This window comes from Leucoraja erinacea, chromosome 30, assembly GCF_028641065.1.
Source record: "Leucoraja erinacea ecotype New England chromosome 30, Leri_hhj_1, whole genome shotgun sequence".
NCBI lineage: Eukaryota > Metazoa > Chordata > Chondrichthyes > Rajiformes > Rajidae > Leucoraja > Leucoraja erinaceus.
Genome location: NC_073406.1, coordinates 21,015,182 through 21,038,487, shown reverse-complemented (window position 1 = coordinate 21,038,487; position 23,306 = coordinate 21,015,182). Strand labels below are relative to the sequence as shown.

Sequence of the window (23,306 nt, the reverse complement as noted above, 5' to 3'; positions counted from 1 at the left end):
AGTAGATCACAAGGTCTTTTTATCCCTTGATAAATATAGTTAATCAAAATCAATTCAAGGTTCAAGTTTCCCTGCACAGCTGACAGACTAAGAGAGGGCTTTCAATCCCGATTTTCACAAAACCTGAATAATTCGTTTCACTTAAATTTCTAGGGTGGTAATTTGAAAATAAATCTTGGTGCTGCATTTTTCAATGATAAATAAATTAAACAGAAATAATCGGTCAGTCAGTACGTCTATCTATTCTCTCTTTCCTCTCCATTTCTTTCACGAGGACATTTCAAAATCAGCAGCCAAGGATGCATGCATGCTGTTTCATGTCCTGCATTTTATGGCTGTGTCAGTCTGCATCGCTGTCTGCACCTTGCAATCCTGTTGCAAACAGCCTGCATTTGTTGATGTGTCACAATGACTGCATCATCAACGAATTGCTTCCATATGCAATCGCAATGCTTTGGGGAACATTTGGGTTTTTTTTTTAAGAAGGAAATGCAGATGCTGGAAAGTCGAAGGCAGATAAAAGTGCTGGATAAACTCAGCGGGTGAGGCAGCATCTATGGAGCGAAGGAAATAGGCAATGTTTCACCACGGAGCCGGCAATGCCTTACCTAGGATCACCCTGGAAGCTCCGGAGTGTTGGGCCTGCTGCATCTACATCGGAGCTGTGGTCTGCAGAGCTTCCAGCGCGGGCGGCACTGTCTTCAACATCGCGGAGACCTGGGACCCTTTGCCGAGGGCCGCCAGCGTTGAATCTCCGCCCAGCGCGGCCTGTGGACTACGGGAGCTGCGGACTCTGGTAGGAGGTGGCCGTTTCGGATGTCCAAGCCGCGGAGGATGTCCTCCAGTCCCGACGTCGGACTTCCATCACCCTGGCGAGCGGGCCTGAACATCGTGCCGCCCGTTGTGGCGACAGCGGGGGGTTGGGAGCCCCTCGACCACGGGAGGACAACGGAGGAGGATGACTGAATTTTGGAGCCTTCCCTCACAGTGGGGAACTTTGATCCCGCTGTGTGGGGATGTCTGTGTTAAAAACTATTGTGTTCTGTGCTCTTTATTATTCAAATGGCGACCACACATTTCCCTGTACCAATCAGTACATGTGACAAATAAATAAATGTATCTTGTATTATAGTCTCCATCATGTTGCCGGCCCTGGCCTTTTCTTACTTCCAGTTCGCTCCCCTCCACTCTCACTCTGAAGAAGGGTCCCGGCCCTAAATGTTACCCATCCTTTCTCCTAGAGATGCTGCCTGACAGTGTTACTCCAGCACTTTGTGTCTAATCGATAACAAATGCAGCTGGGCCGATTGTTTTGCTGAATATCTCTTTTCAGGTTGCGTATGCGATCCTAAAGTTCCAGTCACCTGTCACTTTAATTTGCCCCACTGTTCCCACAAGGACCTCTCTGCCTTTGCCCTTCTCCACTGTTCACATGAAGCTCAAGAACAGCACCGTAACTTTTCTTCAGGCACTGCCTGACCTTCAGTGCATTGTGGCATCATCTTGTTCACTCTGCCACGGAGCGATTAGTTGGTTATTCTCTGGTCGAGTTTCCAATGCCTAATTTCATTATTTCTCACCGTGCATGAGACTCATGAGAATGAATAACACTTGACTAAGGAAGTGAAAAAAATGTCACACAAGCAAGCAGGTGTGCAGCATTCTCAGAGGTGTTGGGAAATTGGGACACGAGGGAGGTACATGAGCTAGCAATGGCTTGCAGCTGTAATGCATGCTGTACACTCACCATTGCAATGAATTGTGTTACGCAGGTAGAACAAAAAACATTAATACGGCGCATTTCTCAGCCTCACAATTAGGCCATTCAGCCTATCAAATCTACCCCTGCATACATCGTGGCTGATCTATCTTTTCCTCTCTGCCTTCTCCCCATAACCCCTGACACCTGGATTCCCACTCCAGGGACATGTCTGTGTAGTACTGAGGGAGTGTTGTGCTGCCAGAGCTGCCTTCAGGGATACTTAAAAAGGTTCCCCGTTTCCAACCATATTTATATCCATCGGTCAACATTGCTGATTATTTGGTTGTTATCACAATTGCAAGCAAATTAACTGCTGTTTCTGCCATTCCAATCAAGAGATATCCCATTGTCTAACATGACAGTTGCTCTAGAAATCCTCCCCCCTCGCTAGTTATCCTACCAGTTGACATCTTTGTATCCCTTTGTTATCATCTCTTGTCCAGCAAACAATGGGCCATTGTGGGCTCCACCCTTCCTTGGTCATCTGTTACTGGCCCTGCTTTGTTCTCTCCCCTCTACTTTTAGTATGAAGATGGGTCCAGACTCAAAACGTCACCCATGAGGAAGGATCTCGACCCAAAACTTCCCCCATTCCTTCTCTCCCAGGATGCTGCTGGTCCCGCTGAGTTACTCCAGCATTTTGTGTCTATCTTCGGTTTGAACCAGCATCTGCAGTTCCTTCCTACAACTCGTCCTTTCTCTCCAGATGCTGCCTGACCCACTGAGTTACTCCAGCACTTTGTGTCTGTCTTCGGTATAAATTAGCATTTGCAGTTCCTTTCCGCACCTTATAGAAGTGTAGTTCTATTGGTGAGCAAAAGTGAATCTACGAAGGGAACTTTTTTTATTCTGCCTTGTAGCAAGTGAGGCAATCTTGTAGTGGACTCACTCACCATTTGTGCGTGAAGCAAGATGTGGCCAAATGCTGGAGACACCTGTACCTCTTCCTGCAGCATTTCATTACCTGACCAAATAAAGCCCTCAGTGGATGTGACATCAGCAGAGAAACATTGATCCAACTGATGAGATCCCGCGGAGAAAAGGTTCATAAAGCCAACATCGCAAAGGTGGTGCCCACCAGTCATGGCACTGTGGAGCCAGGCCACTTAAAAAGGCCCAGCAGTCTGGGGAAGTCGGAAAGCACACAGCATGTACACTACACTGTGGCGCAGATGTGGAGGCTGATATGTGATGCACGTTAAAGAAAAGCAATCACTGATGGAACATAGGAAATGTGGCTCCCTGTTTATGAAGAGCTAGAACAATCCCGTCGGAACCTCACTACCAGCGCACGCTGCCCTCGGGACGGCTGCTATTGAGAGGAGACGGTTGCCCGCCTCTTTGCATAGTGTGGATTCGCAAAGAGAGTCTGGAGAGGTCTGCAAGGGTCCCTGTCACGGTTTATTCCAAACAGCTCTGTCACAGAGGAATGTGATTTACGGACTGTTCCCAGGGACTGACATCGAGTGCTGCTGGAAGGTCATCAACTCGGTGAAAGACGCTCTTTGGTCTGCCCGAACGTTGTTGACCTCCCAGTGGAGCGAGATGTCCGTCGGGGAATGTTGCCGACTGGCCCGCTGCAGACTGCAGGAGTACGTGCTGAGGGACGCACTGAAGCTCGGTGCAGCCAACGCCAAGGCTCGGTGGGGGAGGACCACAATCTAGGGTCCTTCTGCTGCTGGACATGGGGGGGGGGGGGGCAGGGTGTGGTGGAGACGCCACTCAAAATAAGGGAAGGGATCCCATAGCAGGGGGCTACATGAGTGGCAAGGGTGGGGGACAGATTAGTGAAATTTGAGCAATGTATGTAGACTGTATTGAATAATTTGTATGGCCTCCAAAAATGTTGGATGCATTTTTTGCACCGTTCACATTAAGCCTTAAGATATTCCAACAGTGGGCATGAATGGTTGATCAAACCTTGTGGCTGGCTGGCTTTTAGTGAGCGCGATGGACAAAATGAGCACACAGTTGTCCTCCATTTCCGGTGAGAATATCCTGCCTTCGGTTGGATATTCAATGGTCACTGTGGTTTCCGCTACCGAATCGGTTTCCATCATTGTTCAAATAAATAGTTTTCTGAGTAAATTGACGTTATTTGCTGTGGAGTTAGTTGTTGGCCGAAAGCCAGGTTAGATATTCTGCTCTTCATCCAATTTATTGGTTGATGCAGTGTTGGCAATGGAGGCTGCTTATCAAAGGAACACACCAAGTGCAAATAATTTGTTCGTTGGGGGGGAAATAAAAGACAACATACGTAATCAAGGTTTAACATGACAGTTCTCAATGTATTTTCAATTATTCTAACCAGTAATGATCAACAATCATAGAATTCTCACAACACCCAACCTCACCAATGTTTGAAAAACTGCATTATCTAATACCTGACACAGATGGGAGGATGCCAACCGAACAACAGCCATTGTTAAAGAGTACAAAATGATCTTGTTTGCCAAGCTATTTGGGTAAGGGGACGCGAGAGTGGGGAAGGGAGGAGGGGGAAAAGACATGAGGTACATGATCTATTGTGTTGATTAATGGATGCACAATACAAAGTCACAAGAGGGTCTTCATCCAGAACGCCTTGTGATACAGCAACATCTCCAGCAAGGCAGTCCTTTATTACATCCCTATTAATCCTACACTGATTTGGATCAAACACTGTGTGTCTGTCTGCAGATCGAGGAGGCTGACACATGGTCAAGAGATTTGCCATCGGTTTGTATAGAAAGCTACACCAAATGGGCTTGAACTTCTGCCCATTGAGGAGCAGGATGTGCACTTTCATTCTACTAAGCGGTGGAGGAAGGGACGGGATGGAGTTTGGTTGCAGGGCAGGTTTAATCGCTTATGACCAATTTGGAGGGTCTCGCAGCCGAGAACCCTGCCTCCTGAATCAGATCGCCCTCATTATATGTGACAACGGGGTATTTTTGCATGGAAAAAAGTAATCAATGGATTTTCTTAACAATGATCCAAAATCAAGGATAGTAGACCTCGGCACATAGAAATCTGCCTCGGTATAACCAATTTAGAAGTACCCAGTTTCAAGAAATACCCTGTGGCAACAGTGTAGATATTTACAATATCAGGCACCCGACATCCAAGCAGGTTTTCAAAACAAAAACACACATACACCTGCACCATTTGCTTCACTCAAAGAGAGCAAAGCCCAAGAGGTTCCAAAAAAACAGGACGCAGTCAAAACTTGTCTTCAACAAGACAGATTTTGTCTTTCTGCTGTCCCACAAAAAGTAAAATACGGCTAAGAGAACTTCCACTTTGCAGACACCAAGGGCTCGGGTACAGAGGTATCTATTAAATGGATGCCCTTGGTCTCACGAGGCCAGTGACACCACACTGGGGATGGTTACCACAGTAACAGCATCCTCACAACTCAGTAACCAGGTGCATGGATCATTAAAACCAGATCTCTCCCTGGTGGCCTGCTGCCTTGTTGCTTAAATCGGTTTGTAAAATATGTTGCGTATGTCCTCTGGAGTGTTTCCTTCAAGTAGATGTTATTCAGTGTCAGCCATTTTCCTTAGAAGAAGGGCATGTGAGGTAAGGGCATGTCCAATACATTTTTGGTCATTGTAAATTGTCCAAGGTATTAGATTTTGTTTCAAGCAGCTATATCGCTGATACAAAAGGAGCAAATGACCACATTAGGAGGACCTAAAAGCGAAACTTAAATTAACGTTTCATTTGTTCCTTGCAGTGCGGTTTCAAAAGAGGAGTTTTTGGCGTTTGTTGTGTTTATTAAGCTGCTGGAAAAGAACACGTGACGTCAGTTAATTCTCCACAGAACCCGCCAGCGTGAACTGGAAAACATGGCATCTCCTTCCATGGCGGGAGTGCACGAGTGGAGCTTGAACGGAGAGCATCACGGGGCAGAGGATCAGCTCGAATCACGCAACACCCTGGCTGCAGCAGCCTCCATGTACTTTGAAAAAGTAAAGACAATGCACACACATATTAAAATAAAACACAAGAGGACAGCATATCCCTTTGACCAACCAAAAAGACGGTGGGTCTTTTTGCCCCCCTTGCCGTTAGAAGCAGTCCAGGTGAACGACACTGGCAGTCACAGGCATTGCCGTAATGCTAAAGTACATGAGAATCAAGAAACTTGTGAGCACTCTGGAATCTGCAATAAGAATTGTCCACAGTCTTGCTGCCTGCCGCCCCATCCATTCATTGCCGCCTGTCCTCGGTTTCTTGTCTGGAGAAAGCCATCACAACGTCCTCTGCACCTGCAAGATTTAAAGGAACATTATCAGACATCGGGTGACAGAGGCGACAGTGGTTAGAATTCACTGTAGCTGCTAGTGAACGTGCCTGCAAGTGAACTGCAGTGCAAGAAGGGTCTCAACCGGAAGATTCTGAAGTAGGGTGTCGACCCAAAACGTCACCCATTCCTTCTCTCCAGAGTAGCTGTCTGTCCCGCTGAGTTACTCCAGCATTTTGTGTCTGTCTTTGGCTTAAAGCAGCATCTGCAGTTCCTTCCTGCACAATTTCCACCTGACTGGACTCAGTTCACACTGCTGACACAACGATTCACCACTCATAATGGAGTGGGATTTGTGTAAAAAACTAATGGCATGCTCAGCTCAAAACGCAACAGGTGGTCTAAAGCCATTGCAATTACGCTGTAAAATTAAATCAAGCCATGGATGTTCTTACAGTATTTTGCAATCCTGTTAAATAATAAGAATGATCATCATCATGAATCAAAGGGGATCATAAAATAGCCTTTTATCTAAAGAGGATCAACTCAATGGTAAAACTAAGTACGAGAGGAAGTCAGTGGGTCAGGCAGCAACTGTGGAGGGGTCGGCACTGACTTGGTGGGCTGAAGAGCCCGTTTCTCCTCTGTATCTATAAAGTCATAGATGTGAGGTGAGAGGGGCAAAGTTTAAAGGAGATGTATGGGGCAAGTTTTCTTTTAGACAGAGATTGGTGAATGCCAGGGGTGGTGGTGAAGGCAGATACGATAGTGGCATGTAAGAGGCTTTTAGTTAGGCACAGGGATATGCAGGAAATGGATGGAGATGGATGACATGCAGGCAAAGGAGATTAGTTTAATCTGACACAACGTTCAGCACGGATATTGTGGGCCGAAGGGCCTGTTCTTGTGCTGAACCTTTCTATATACCAAATGGAAAATGCATTTGTGTTTGCAAAAACCATATATGGATTTCCTAACTGTTAACAGATAATTTGTTGACAAATTGCAGAGCTTTCCACAGCAACACGAACATGTCTGAACCCTGATTCAATGATGAGGCATTTGAATTTAAATTAGCAACATGGAATTGAGCAAGGAACGCAAACGCCTACAGACACATTCTCAAAGCTGCTCTAAATGTATTGCTGCACTTAGGTAGCTTGCAGTCTATCCCAGCAATTTCCTCTCTCACTGCACCTTTCAGAGTACCACTCAACAATGCCTATCACAGGCGGATAATAATTTAGAAAGCAACTTGATCTCATAACGCATCTTTACCATAATGATTCAATCTAAACACTGAATCAATGCCCAATTCTTGGCCCTCTCTGTCACATGCTGAAAAGAGAATAGCAGAGTTCCGAATTGTGAAGTCAGAGGACGGAATGTAAGTGGAGGGGGAGAGGAGAAATAGGTGTAAGTACAGATGGAGCACAAAGGGAGGGGTGGGACAAGAAGAATGGGGTGGGGGGGTTGTTAGAGGTTAGCTAAAATTGAAGAATTCAATGTTCATACCATTGGGTTGTAAACTATCCAAGCTGTTGGCGTGTCGCCTCACACTGGCAACAGAAGAGGCCCAGGACAGAAAGATGAGTGTGGGAATGGGAAAGGGAATTAAAATGGTTGCCAACCAGGAGGCCCAGCAGGCCTTGACAGACCGAGAGCAAGCGTTTGGTGAAATGGTTGGCGAGTGTACACTTGGTCTCACCCATGTACAGGAGGCCACATTGGGAACACCACATGCAGTAGATGAGGTTAGAGGAGGTGCACGTGAACCTCGATCTCACCACAACCAGGGGCCACAGTTTAAGAATAAGGAGTAAGCCATTTAGAACGAAGACGAGGAAACACTTTTTCTCACAGAGAGTGGTGAGTCTGTGGAATTCTCTGCCTCAGAGGGCGGGTTCTCTGGATGCTTTCAAGAGAGAGCTAGATAGGTCTCTTAAAAATAGCGGAGTCAGGGGATATGGGGAGAAGGCAGGAACGGGGTACTGATTGGGGATGATCACATTGAATGGCGGTGCTGGCCTGAGAGGCCGAATGGCCTACTTCTATTGTCTAATACTATTTTTCTCTAGGCACGTGATGCAGCTGATACAAGGTTCTGAAGATTTTTTATGTGAATACCTTTGCACTTCCCCCTATTCAGAAACCTCAGCAGAGTCACTTTTTAAGTGCAACCATCAGTTTACAATGCACACCTAAAAATATTACACAGAGAGAGAGGCATTAACCCAAATGATGAGAGGTGATAACGATGAATTGCCCTAAAATGTAGATCATTAGCAGGAGAAGCAGCAGATAAACACATATTACAGCTCACCATGGAAGACAGTGGAATGTAATTAACCCAGTGGTTGCACTCCACGTCTCAACTAATCCTATTGTGTGCTAATGTATAGAAACGTGCAAATATATAATTACTTTTAATTACTACAACTACCAGCATCAGAAATGAATCGAATACAAATGAATGGATGAAATAAGCCGGCAAGATGAGATATTTAAATGCAAATAAAATTAAAACTGGAAAAAAAGCTGATAACATCCCACATCATCAGAAAATTCTGAAATCAATTCCTGGTTATGGAGTAGGACTAAAAAGTGAAATTATGAGGCCAGGTTTTAATTAGGCTTGAATGATATGAAAGTGAACTAGTCCATCGCACACCTTCCCTCACTTTACTCTTCATGATCTGGAAGTCATCTAACACCCTGGTGTTGATGAGTTCTAGCAGCACACATCATTCCAGAGTAAGTGAAGCCACGATATTGAAGTTTTCATCCCTCCATGGTCTCATCTCTTTCCTCACTTCACGTCTACAGATTTCCATCACACCTGTGCTTCTCCTCTTGATCATCCCAGAACGTATTCGCTCCAAAACTGGTAGCCGTGCCTTCAACTATCAAGGCACTGAGGCCTGTAATTCCTTCTCTAAACATCCCTGCCTCTCTACCTCTCTTTCCTCCTGCATGAGTCTCATTCAAGACCTACCACTGACCAAGCGTTTGATCATCTGTTCTATAATTTCTTTTAAATGGTTCAGCAATAAATTATTGATAGCACTCCTGTGAAGTGCATTGGAATATCTTGCCGTGTTAAAGGAGTATTATAAATGGGAGCGGTTTTATTACCTGGAGTACAGACAGACAAAGGTTGATCTAGCTGGGATATGAGAAAACAGAGATGAGCGATGGAGAATATATTTGTTGTAATGGTGGGTTAGAGTGCTCCAAAAACACTTCTTTACACAGAAGACAACAGAATTGTGGAAATTGCTCCTCTCAAATATTTGTCGAGAGTTGGTCAATTTAACATTTCACATATGAGATTAAAACGCATACAGAATTAATCAGAAAACTTTAGTCAATGAAACAAAAGGTGTAATAATGACTAGGGGGGGGTGTGGGTGGTGTAAATGTTATAAAGCTCAGACGTTATGACATAGCGTTAGAAATAGACCATTTTGCAGCTGGCACCTGCTCCACTGTTCAAAAGGACCATTGTTCCTTTGATATTTGGGTTCAACTTTGGTGGCAAGAACAAGAAGGCAGATTATTACCAGAATGCTGTCAGATTAGGACAAGGGGAGGTGCAACGAGACCTGGGTGTCCTTGTACATCAGTCAATGAAAGTAAGTATGCAGGTAAAGCAGGCAGTGAAGAAAGCTAATGGCATGTTAGCCTTCACTGCAAGAGGATTTGAGTTTAGGAGCAAGGAGGTCCTACTGCAGTCGTACTAAGCACTGGTGAGACCGCACCTGGAGTATTGTGTACAGTTTTGGTCTCCTAACGTATCATCCAGAGAATTGTGTATTTGTGGAATTCTCTGGCTCAGAAGGCAGTGGAGGCCGATTCACCACGATCATATTGAATGGCGGTGCTGGCTCGAAGGGCTGAATGGCTTACTCCTGCACCTATTTTTTATGTATCTTTCTTCACTTTACTGCTTTGTTCCCATTACCCAGTTTCTCTATAATTGATTTACTTTGGCTTTGAATATACCAGAGGATTCACGCTGAGAGAGGTACGTATATGGAGCGAACTGCCAGAGGTAGTTGAGGCATATACTATTATAACATTTAAAAGGCATTTAGACAGGTACATGGAAAGGAAAGATTTAGAGGAATATGGGCCTAACGCAGGCAGGTGGGACTAGTGCAGATAGGACATCTTGGTTAACATGGACTAGCTGGGCCAAAGTGCTTGGTTTATAGTTATAGTCATAGTGTGGAAACAGGCCCTTCGGCCCAACTAGCCCATACTGACCAACATGTCCCATCCGCACTAGTTCCACGCTTGCATTTGGCCCGTATCCCTCTAGACTTGCCCTATCCATGTACCAGTCTAATTGCTTCTTAAACGCTGTGACGGTCCCTGCCTCAACTACCTCCTCTGGCAGCTCGTTCCATACACCCACCACTCTTTGTGTGAAAAAATTACCCCTCAGATTACTATAAAATCTTTCCGCCTTCACTTTAAACCTATGCCTTCCGGTTCTCGATTTCCCCCACTCTGGGCAAGAGACTGTACCCAATCTACTTCTCTCATATTCTTCTCTCTGAAGAAGGGTCTGGACCCAAAATATCACCCATTCCTTCTCTCAGGAGAATATGTCGGTCCTGCTGAGTTACTCCAGCATTTTGTGTAAGCCAGCATCTACAGTTCCTTCCTACACAAAATATTAAGGGCACTTGACATCCCATCCCTCCTTCATACCTCTGTGTACTCGCAATCTCTCCTCCTCCCACGAGGTCTTGATGCAACCCAAATTATCAACGTACACCTTTTACCTCCACCAATGTGGCTTGACCTGCTGAGTTTTTCCAGCAATCTGCTTTTTTTTGTATCAGATCCCATCATCTGCAGTATTTTGGATTCTCATACTATTCAATCAGATATATAATGCTACACGAGTACAATCAAGCCAAACTCAAGTACAATAGGTAGAACAAAGGGGAAGATACAGAGAGCAGAATAGAGTTCTCACCATTGTAGCACATCAGTTCCATAGTCTGCAATGTTTGCAATGGGGTAGAGGTGAATCGGACATTACCCTAGCTTAGGGAAGGACCGTTCAGATGCCTGATACAGAGGGGAAGAAGCTGTTCCTGAGTCTGGTGATGCGTGGTTTCAGGCTTCTGCATTGGGACGAGCCGAATAATTTGGGTATTGTGCTTTAAGAGATTTGTAATTGTGAATTCAGTTGAGTGTAATCTTGGATCAAGTTCTGCCATGGTGCCAGCCTTCACAGCTCAAATTGTCAAAGCTTTATCTCTATCTTCAACTTGCAACAATAGAGTCATGCAGCACACAAACAGGCCCTTCAGCCCAACCTATCCATGCTGACTAAGAAGCCCAATCAAGCAAATCCCATTTGGCCCATATTCCTCTTAACCTTTCCCATTCATGTGAAATGTATAATGGTGCAATGCTTTGCAGTTCATGGTCAGCTTGTCAGCGAACAAGCAGTAAGCATATCGATCATTTATGACCATATAAAAAAGGTTTGATAAAAAACCTCCTTTAAATCAGGCAATTCTCAGGGGTGTGATTTTTTATATATAGCGTTGCTATGGCAGTACTAGATTTGTGAAGCACATTTTGCAATCCAGCACAACCTTTCAAGTCCTTTCGCGAAATAAGGGTGCGGCATGCAGCTGTTAATCAAGGGAAGGAGGACCAGTATTTTCAAAGTGTGTAGTTAATTGCCATCATTTTCTTTTGAAATTAAATTTGTAGCTTGGCTCATGTCCTCGGCCGAGTCTGTGCTTTGCTTCAAAGACAACAGACATAAGCTGCCGCATTATAACAGAATCGGGCAACTTACGAGACACACTCATTCCCCTTGGAGACCTGACCCTAGAACTGCCACAGGCTCACATGCAAGTTGAATGCAGGGAAAAAAATCTAATTAAACAAACCGTCCCACCTGGCTACCCTGCTCGAAACGCAACATACACGCCGCTAAATAGAAGCAGAGCCCAATTCACCCAATGCATAACGACGAGCTAACTACTAGTTTTCACGGAGACTCTAGATAATCGTTTTGCATTGTGCGTTTTTTTATTTCAATTTGTACTATTCCTCGAATCCAGGGAATTAAATCCAAAGATGGATACACTCCTGACAATTCAAAGCTTAAAACCGACTGAGGTCAGAACTATCTCATTATCTCTTGTTGGTTACCTTCATCTCCCCGTCTGGAAAACTATTCCCACACTGCGAGCAAATAACTCAGTTTTCCTAAATTGAATCTGCATTTTGAAGATTAATCCATTGGCTTCGCGGCTGTGTTCATTCTCCAAACAAAATATGACAGAGCAACAAGAGAATGATTCAACGTTCCCTCTATATTGCCGGCTGAGATCGAGAAAGCTGCGAGGAAGGGTATTGTTAACAGATTTCACTATTTATAGAGACTGCAGATGCTGGAATCTTGAGGAAGACACAACTTGATGGAGGAACTCAGCAGGTCAGGGGAAGGAAATGGAGAGATGATGTTTGAAGAAGGGTCCAGACCTGAAACATCGCCTGTCCATTTCCCTCCACAGATGCTCCTTGACCCACTGAGACTTTGTGTTTCCCTCACTATTTACAGACTGTGTGACAGAAAACAAAAGATTCCTTTGGAGGAAAGCATTGTCAGATATTCAAGACTGGTTTATACACAAATGCTCTGTTTTCATCTGGGAACCGCAACAACTCTCCATTAAGGGCCTGTCCCACGTACGCAATTTTTTCAGCATCTGCTGGCACCCGTCACAGTTGCAGCAGGTCGCCAAAAAATGTCAACGTGTTGAAAACCAGAAAAAGGTACAACTCTTTGGGCGACTACTCACGACCATACAGGTGTCAGGTGTCGACATGTCGCGGGCGGGGATGACGCCTGTATGGTTGTGAGTAGTCGCCCAAAGAGTCGTACCTTTTCCTGGTCGCCGATTGATTTACAACACTTTGAAAATGTTCGGCGACCTGCTGTGGCTATGACGGGTGCCGGCAAGTCGCCGAAAAAAATTGTATAAGTGGGACAGGCCCTTTACACAGCCAACTAGGAGAGAGAGTTCATCCCTCTTGAAGACTGGTTTCAAGGATCAAAGGAGCACAAAGATTTATGCTTGAAGAAAAAAAATCCTGTCAAAGAGAAAATAAAATCATATTTTCCTCAATATTATAACCTATTTCCTTACCTACTCATTTCACCTCTGGTGCTTCTTTATATCATCCTGAGCAATTTTCCTATCTATTTTTGTGCAATCAGAAAATTTAGCAACTTTTCATAAATATCATAAAGATGAAATGTAAAAAGCTTAGGCCATAATATTCCCGCTGTCTTTAATTATAGTTTTGAGGCTTCTGACTTATTTTACATCTAATGGAAAGCAGCTATAGAGAGTTTGCTGCTGAAGTTGTTGGTTTGCTATAAAGATTCATCAAGTTCGACTGTCCCCCTGATTACATTTCCTCTGTGTGCTTTGTTGTCACCTTCTCCTAGCTAACAATGATTTATTCTACATTTTCCTTGAGCTACATCTCATTTTGATGTCCCGTTTTCACTTTACCCATCCCTATCTATGTATCTCCCTCTCCCCTGACTCTCAGTCTGAAGAAGGGTCTCGACCTGAAACATCGCCCGTTCCTTCTATCCAGAGATGCTGCCTGTCCCGCTGAGTTACTCCAGCATTTTGTGTCTCACTTCAGTGTAAACCAGCATCTGCAGTTCTTTCCTGCACACTTTCTACTTAACCACATGGTCACATATGGTGCTGCCATCACCATGCTGCCCAGTCCATCACAGGGTACTGACCTTCACATCATTGTAGGGATCTATAAGAATCGCAGCCTCAAAAAGGCAGCCAGCATCATCAGAGACCCAGACCACCCTGGACACGCTCTCATTTCACTCCTGCCATCGGGAAGAAGGTACAGGAACATGAAATATGTAATATTCCAAGTTTAGGAGCAGCTTCTTCCCAACAGCCATTAAACACTGCCAAATAAGCTCCAAACTATATGGACTTGGAGGGCAATATTTTTTACTTTGCACGACTGTAGTCTATTTATTTATCTGTTTTTTTTACAGAGTAAAAAAAGTTGTGCAGCTGCAAGTATAGATTTCTTTGTTCTGTTTCGACACATATCACAATAAAACATTCTTGACTCTTCTTGACTATCATACAAATGACTGATAGTCAGAGATGGATGCAGACATATGGTAAGCGAGTTTGCCAACTATACAGAGCTTCATACAAGGGAAATTGGCAGTCGGATTGTGAAGGTTACAGTTAAAACCAGAGATGTTTCTAATTCATGTTTAAACAAGTTACTGTAAGTTGTTCGAGAAGAGCAATATCTAACTCGTTTGAACTAGAGTTGAATTAAAGACACTTCAGCTCAATTATAGACACACCAATTTAATATTATGGTTTCAGCTCCCAAATTGCTTCAGGAGACGGCTCATGTTCAAATTAACTATGTGACTGAAGGAACGATATCAAAACACCACAATAAGATGAAAAACAAATCCATAAAAGCAGTGCCTGCAAGGACTTGCTGATACATTGGTATTTCTGTTCCAACCTCCTAGGCATTGAGTTTAGTTTACAGTTTAGTTTAGATTAGATTAGATTACAGCGTGGAAACAGGCCCGTCGGCCCACCGACCAGTGGTCCCCGCATGCTAACACTATCTTACACACACTAGGGACAATTTACGCTTATACCAAGCCAATTAACCTACAAACTTGTACGTCTTTGGAGTGTGGGAGGAAACCGAAGATCTCGGAGAAAACCCACGCTGTCACAGGCAGAACGTGTAAACTCCGTACAGAGAGCACCCATAGTCAGGATTGAACCCGGGTCTTCGGCGCTGCAAGCACTGTAAGGAAGCAATTCTACCGCTGCGCCCCAAACTACTAAATACTGGCTTGGAGATCAGTGGATAGTTTTGTTTCCAGCTATACTTCGATAAAGACCTGGGATGGTACACAAAGTAGTTGAAGCCTGCACTCAAGGCTGTCGAGGACAATAAATGATGCTGTCCAGAAATGCTGACGTTCTACTAATTTGCCTGGATACCAAACTAGAAGCGAAGGCTTGGCAGATCATTGATTGGGACTGAGCTATACAAGACCTCCATCATACGTCAGATTTCCTCTAACTAGTGAACAACGGTGGCCATAACGTTGCGTGCACTTGCATCTATGGAGTACACGCTGGTTTGATTGAGAACCTCATTAACCTACTGGAGATGGGTTAATGAAGTTCACAAACAATCACAAGAGGTGAACCTAGCATCCACGTGAGACATATCTAGCTAATTGAGCCACTGCCTCAAGCTACAGCAAGGTTTATACCGTGGAAATTCATGTGGCAATGGGAAGTAGGTTTATGGAATGTATCAAAAACAATCTATTGCATTTAATGCTGATTCTCACCTCTGGACAATATGGCCAGAAATGGAAGGGTGACTGGGACCGTGTAATCAGGAAATATTGTTGCAATCACATATCTCCGTAATATTCCTCATCTCTGTACATTACTCAGCACCATCATTGCCCCCCACTGTCGGTTCTGGCAGCAAGCTCCAGAAACCTACATTGATCCCATTTTTATTCTCATGCATCGCATCTGCAGACTAGGGGTAATTCACAGCAGCCAATTAATGCACAAAGCCACAGGTTTCAGGGCTGTGGGTGGAAACCAGGGCAACTGAAGGAAACCCAAGCAATCAGAGGGAGAACGTGCAAACTCCACATAGCAGAAACCAAGATCAGGATTGCACCTGGACCTCTGGTGCCATCTCTACTAGCTGTACTACTATGCCACCCTTATCATCTTTGTTGAAAACACTGCTGCAATCTTACAGCTGAGCATCGTACAACTATAATCAACATCAAAGGAGATCTGTTGTATAATTACAGCAGTATTTGAGTTTTCTGTTTTGTATTTGTGTAAAATTTATTTTGCAGGATAGAATAGGGAACTGGTTCCAGCACAACCCTCTCAAAATGTAACATCTTTTTGTTGATTCATTAAGTTCAGAGAGGATAAAGAAACATTCTAGTCTTGATCAGGGTAACACCTACACAAGGAGGACTGAGACTGTTAAAAAGCTGGAATGTAAAGCGCCAGTGTAATGCAGTAAGAAACTTTACAACAGAATGCTAAAGTTTAAATGCTTAAATAAAAATGAAATGATTAGATGAAGTCAATTTTGGTCCCTTATAGACTGAGACTAGAGAATGGTAGAGAAATTAACGAACTATTTTGCATGTCTATTCTTTACAGTAAACCTCCTGAACATAGTACAATATAACTATAAGTAAGGAACACAAAATAATTAGTATGAGTAATAAATTACACCAGAGGAGTTAATGGCATGAAAGGTAGTACATCTCCATGGCCTGATGTCCAGCACCACAGCTTTCTAAAGGAGGTGGCTATGGAGGTTGTTTATGCACTGACGATGATCTTACAATAGGCCACAGATTCGACATTTAAAAATTTACCATTTAAAAAAAAAAGCAGAATAAAAGGAAACAAAAGATTAGGGAAAATGCCGGGAGATGGATGAATGCAGACAAGGCTTCAAGGGGATATACGCGGATTAAGTGAATGGGCAATGACTCAACAGATGGAATATATTGTGGACAAATACAAATTTTTGGAAGGTGGTAGATAGTCAAAGTATTTTTTAAATGGCAAAAGATTGAACGATGTTGTAGTACAGAGGGACTTGGATGCAATCATGAACATACAGCAAACAATTAACAAGGCCAACAGTCTTTATTGCAAGAGGATTCGAGCACAAGATGTATTATTACAATTATATAGGACTCTGGTGAGGTTGCACCTGGAATCTTGGAACCTGGAATCTTGCATGCTGATCTGGCCTCTCACCCAAGAAAGGAGAGACTTACAAGTGAGTGTGTGACAGAAAGGTTTACTAACAAGAAATGATATCAAATGAAGATTCAACAGATTGGTTCCTGGGAAGACCGGTTTGAAATACAAAGAACCATTGAGTAGACTTGGACCGAAGTCAATGTTTTAATGAGATCACTTCTCATTTTGAGTTGACTTGGACCTGTCTATGTTTGAATGCGATCACCTGGCAATTTTTAAGCTCAGAAGAATGAGAGGTGATTTCAATAAAACATACTAGATTCTAGAGGGGAATGGCAGGGTACATGTAGGGTTGATATTTCTCCTGGTGTGAGTGTGTAGAATTAGGAGTCACATTTAAAAAATAAGAGGTTGGCTGCTCAGGACAAAGATGAAATGTATTCACCTATAATGCAGTGAACCTTTGGACAGATCCACGCAGGAGGGGTGTGGAGGCTCAGTCATTGAGAACAGATACGGACGGACCATGGGTGGAGGGGGTAATAATGTCCATTATTGCTGATTGACCCCTGTAACTAAGAGATTCGCTCCTAGAAGTCAACTTTGACTTTGACTTATGCCATGAAACAACAAGTTGTTTTCAAATACAAAGTTCTTGTTGCGCTGTTTAATTGAGTACCATTGCATGAGTGTTGAGTGAAGCAATTGCTTGTCAACGTCAATGACTTCGCGCAGTGTAAATAGCAGCCTGTTCTTAAAGAAACAGTGGTGTCTGATTACTGAGGGGACATGCCATTTGCTATAACCAAAATCAAATATAAAGAGGTCTGGAATACTGAGGGTAGACTGTATATTCAAAGCAAAGACTGCTGGATTTTGAGATATTCAGTGAATACAATATAAGGATATGGCTCTGAAGAGGGTCCTGACCTGAGTCACCTATCCATATTCCCCAGAGATAACACCTGACCTGTGAGTTATGAGGATATAGCATTTGTGAAAGAATGTGGTTCTGAGGTACAAGATCAGCGTGATCTTGCTGAATTAACCATTGTCTTGGAGAGAAGGCAGGAGAATGGGGTTGAGAGGGAAAGATAGATCAGCCATGATTGAATAGAGTAGACTCGATGGGCTAAATGGCCTAATTCTCCTGTTACTTATAAACATATGAATGGTGGATCGAGCATGACGGGCTATGCCTGATTGTGCTCCTTTTATAAAACTGGGCAACATTTTTTCCTACAGTTCACATCTGACATTGAGACTGCCTAAACACTATGTCCCATGGGCAAATGGAAACAGTGTGAATGAACCAAATGAAAAATAGTTTCACGAGTGACTATGGTGATGAAGACATAGTGTAGCCCAGGTTCATCAACAACACCTTGTATTTAGATAGTGCCAGTTACATGAAAAATACCCTAAGATGCCTCACAGAAATTTTCAGAAACAATATTTGACTGAAGATCACCAAAGGCAAAGAAGGGCAGGCAACCAAATATCAAGTCACAGAGGTATGCCTAAAGGAATATCACAATGAAGGTTAGAGGTAGGAAAGTCAAAGAGTTCATGAAGGGGATTTCAGAGCTGAGCACCCCCCGAGTTTCATACATTCTAAGCTATAATATTAAAGAGTTAAGATCTAATAGGTTAATTGTCTTAGCAAAACTGAAAATATTACCAATTGTTCTTTATTTCTCCCAAACTGAATTTTCCTGATTTTTCTCTCCTCAATACCAAATATTACAATTTTTCTCACAGAGAGTTGTGTGTCTGTGGAACTCTCTGCCTCAAAGGCCGGCCTCTGGATACTTTCAAGAGAGAGCTAGATAGGGCTCTTGAAAATAGCGGAGTCAGGGGATATGGGGAGAAGGCAGGAACGGGGTACTGATTGGGGTATTAATCAGCCATGGCAATTGAATGGCGATGCTGGCTCCTGCACTTAGTGACTATTGTCTATTAACCGCTTTGAAACATTCATCTAGACTAAATTATCAAATAATCTGCTTTTTGAGACTTTGGGCAGCCGAGAACTAATTACAGAAAATAATTTCTGTAAACACAGCTGAAATTTCCACAGGAAAAAATAATTGAGGATTATGTTCAATTCTACTGAGATGAGGCTGTTTCACCGATTCCCTGGGGGGGGGGGGGGGGGGAGGGTGGGGTTTCACAGAAATAAATCAAACCGGATATTAAATAAATATATATATTGATATTAAAAAACCCTGATATAAATAAATCAATTACCTGATATTGTGAAGCAGCAATTTTAATAACTTTATTTGACAGGCACTTAAGGCTTTATTATCTTTAGCAAAAATATTCTTGCAAAGGCATTCTCTGTCAAAATGTTTAAGAAGGAACTGCAGATGCTGGAAAATCGAAGGTAGACAAAAATGCTGGAGAAACTCAGCTGTTGAGGCAGCATATATGGAGCGAAGGAAATAGGCAATGTTTTGGGTCGAAACCCCACCATGATTTGCTTTATAATTTAATAAAAAAAACACCTTAAGAATTCAGGCAATCATCTCAGCACCATGGAGTACGCTGAATAACAGATATTGCACCTCTTGTGCTCCCAAGGAATCTGTGCTACAGGCAGAGGTGCGATATTATCTGTGTTAGCTGCAGTGACATTTCATATTGATGAAGAATATGTAGTTCACTGAATCTCACATGTGGGTGGTTATGCATCAGCATGAAATTTAACAGATTTGTTGGCAGAAAATGTGTTCTTATTTCCTGCTGAACCTTTCCCTAAAAATAGCACGGTAACTGCTGTGCCTATCCAGCATGAAGCAGGAACAGTGTCGACAAAGGGCTTGCATTGCGTGTGCATGTTACACCTGCAACAGCTTCACATAATCACCTTCATTCTAGCCACGATAAAACAACTAACGTAATTAACTGAAGAAGGATCCCAACCAAAAATGAAACCTTCAGTACCCCCCATAATGTTTGGGACAAAGACTCATCATTCATTTATTTGCCTCTGTACTCCACAATTTGCGATTTGTAATAGAGAGAAAAAAAAAATCACACGTGGTTAAAGTGCACATTGTCAGATTATAATAAAGGCCATTTTTATACATTTTGGTTTCACCATGTTGAAATTATAGCAGTGTTTATACATAGCACCCCCTATTTCAGGGCACCATAATGTTTGGGACACAGCAATGTCATGTAAATGAAAGTGGTCATATTTAGTATTTTGTTGCATATCCTTTGCTTGAAGTCTGCGATTCATGGACATCACCAGCCGCTGGGTGGCTTCTCTGGTGATGCTCTGCCAGGCCTGTATTGCAGCCATCTTTAGTTGATGCTTGTTTTGGGGGCTAGTCCCCTTCAGTTTTCTCATCAGCATACAAAAGGTATGCTCAATTGGGTTCAGATCGGGTGAACTTAGCCACTCAAGAATTGACAATTTTTTACCTTTGAAAAACTCCTTTGTTACTTTGGTAGACAAAAATGCTGGAGAAACTCAGCGGGTGAGACAGTATCTATGGAGTGAAGTGAAATAGGCAATGTTTCGGGATCAATGTTTTGCTGTAGTATGAACTGTCGGCTAATGAGTTTTGAGGCATTTGTTTGAACTTGAGCAGATAGGATATGTCTATACCCTTCAGAATTAATTATGCTACTACCATCAGCAGTTGTATCATCAATGAAGATAAGTGAGCCAGTACCTTCAGCAGCCATACATGCCCAGGCCATAACACCCCTACCACCGTGTTTCACAGATGAGGTGGTATGCTTTGGATCTTGGGCAGTTCCTTCTCTCCTCCATACTTTGCGCTTGCCATCACTCTGATATAAGTTGATCTTCATCTCATCTGTCCACAAGACCTTTTTCCAGAACTGTGGTTGCTCTTTTAAGTACTTCTTGGCCAACTGTAACCTGGCCATCCTATTTTTGCGGCTAACCAGTGGTTTGCATCTTGCAGTGTAGCCTCTGTATTTCTGTTCATGAAGTCTTCTGTGGACAGTGGTCATTGACAAAAACACTCCTGAAGAATGTTTCTGATCTGTCGGACAGGTGTTTGAGGATTTTCTTTATTATAGAGAGAATTCTTCTGTCATCAGCTGTGGAGGTCTTCCTTGGCCTGCCAGTCCCTTTGCGATTAGTAAGCTCACCAGTGCTCTTTTTGTTCTTAATCATGTTGATAAACAGCAATAAAAGTTTACAAAGGTGACGGAAAGACTGGGGGAAAGATTAGGTGCTGGGAGCTCTCTTATACCTGCATTATACCTGCAAAATATCTAATTTTCAGAGATGCTGCCTGACCTGCTGAGTTACTCCAACACTTTGGATCTCTTGATGTCAGTTTGCTCTCTATAGCAATATCTCATATCTCCAGCATGTCATAAGGTCATAAATGATAGGAGTAGAATTAGGCTATTCGGCCCATTAGGCCTACACCTCCATTCAATCATGTCTGATCTATCTCTCCCTCCTAACCCCATTCTCTTGCCTTCTCCCCATAACCTCTGACACCTGTATTAATCGAGAATCTATCTATCTCTGCCTTAAAAATATCCACTGACTTGGCCTCCAGAGCCTTATGTGGCAAACAATTCCACAGATTCGCCACCCTCTGACTAAATACATTTCTCCTAATCTCCTTCCTAAAGAACGTCCTTTAATTCTGAAGCTATGACCTCTAGTCCTATCCTCACGCACTAGTGAAAACATCCTCTCCACATCCACTGTATCCAAGCCTTTCACTATTCTGTATGTTTTAATGAGGTCCCCCTCATTCTTCTAAACTCCAGCGAGTACAGGCCCAGTGCGACAAACACCCATCATAGGTTAACCTATTCATTCCTGGGATCTTTCTTGTGAACTTCCTCTGGACCCACTCCAGAGTCAGCACATCCTTCCTCAGATATGGTGCCCACAATATTCCAAATGCGGCCTGACCAGCGCCTTAGAGAGACTCAGCATTACACCCCTGTTTTTGTATACAAGCCATCTTGAAATAGATGCTAGCATTTGTGTTAGCTTTCTTTACTACCAATTCGACTTGCAGGTGAACTTTTTGGGAATCTTGCACCAGCACTCCCAAGTTCCTTTGCATCGATTTCTGGATTATCTTCCCATTTAGAAAATAGTCTACGCCTTTATTCCTACTACTAAATTGCATGACTCCACACTTGGCTGCACTATATTCCATCTGCCACTTATCTGCCCACTCTCCCAACCTGTCCAAGTCCTTCTGCAGAGTCCCTGCTTTCTCTACACTACCTACCATTCCACCTATTTTCATATCATCCGCAAACTTGGTCCCAAAGTTTTCAATCCCCTCGTCCAAATCATTAATATACACGAGGCATCCCTCATTCAAGGCACCACTTTGCAGTTTGAATAGTAAAAACGATGATGTATTTTAGTTTCTTGCTGTTAAGATTAGGACGAAAATGTTGCCAACTAAATTGGAATTTATATTTTATCTACATTACATGGAGGTGCCGGCTGTATAATTTAGCATTAGTGAGTAGTGAAGTTGGTTATATTAAATCTGTATTTCTTGTTATCAAACCTATGATGCATAAAAATTACACGCTCTCCAATGGTAAGACTCTTGCAACAGATTGGAACATAAGGCAGGTATACAGACAATTAAAGGCAAGGGGATCATGGCAGATTTAGTGCCCTGAAGGACGCGAGGAAAACAAACAGATTTTTACAACAATGAGATTTATTTAATTACATGAATTTAAATGCTCTAAGTGCTGAGGTGGGATTCATAATTGTACCTTTAGATCAATAGACAATAGGTGCAGGAGTAGGCCATTTGGCACTTCGATGTGATCATGGCTGATCATCCCCATTCAGTACCCCGTTACTGCCTTCTCCCCATATCCCCTGACTTCGCTATCTTTAAGAGCCCTATCTAGCTCTCTCTTGAAAGCATCCAGAGAACCTGCCTCCACCGCCCTCCGAGGCAGAGAATTCCACACTCACCACTCTCTGTGAGAAAAAGTGTTTCATCGTCTCCATTCTAAATGGCCTACTCCTTATTCTCAAACTGTGGCCCCTTGTTCTGGACTCACCCAACATTGGGAACATGTTTCCTGCCTCTAGCGTGTCCAAGCCCTTAACAATCTTATATGTTTCAATGAGATTCCCTCTCATCCTAAACTCCAGAGTATACAAGCCCAGAGTAAACTCTCCAAATCTTTCGTGCCAAGCCCAATAAGTTAAACACTACTCATAATCAGAGAAGAACGGCACGGTGGCGCAGCGGTAGAGTTGCTGCCTTACAGCGCCGGAGACCTAGGTTCGATCCCGACTACGGGTGCTGTCTGTACGGAGTTTGTACATTCTCCCCATGACCGTGTGGGTTTCCCCGAGATCTTTGGTTTCCTCCCACACTCCAAAGACGCACAGGTTTGTAGGTTAATTGTCTTGGTATACGTGTACATTGTCCCTAGTGTGTGTACGTTAGTAGTTATTGTGCAG

The 23,306-nt window shown here is 43.3% G+C and overlaps 1 protein-coding gene across 1 annotated transcript in view; it reads right to left on the bottom strand.

The window, feature by feature from the left end:
- Nucleotides 1-4,023: 4,023 nt before the first annotated feature.
- ctnnbip1 (catenin, beta interacting protein 1) overlaps nucleotides 4,024-23,306 on the bottom strand; it is a 76,938-nt gene continuing 57,655 nt past the window's right edge. Inside the window, exon 4 of the mRNA XM_055659631.1 lies at nucleotides 4,024-6,018. Coding sequence (XP_055515606.1) covers nucleotides 5,960-6,018 — 59 coding nt within the window. The 3' untranslated portion in view covers nucleotides 4,024-5,959. The remainder of the gene's footprint in view (nucleotides 6,019-23,306) is intronic.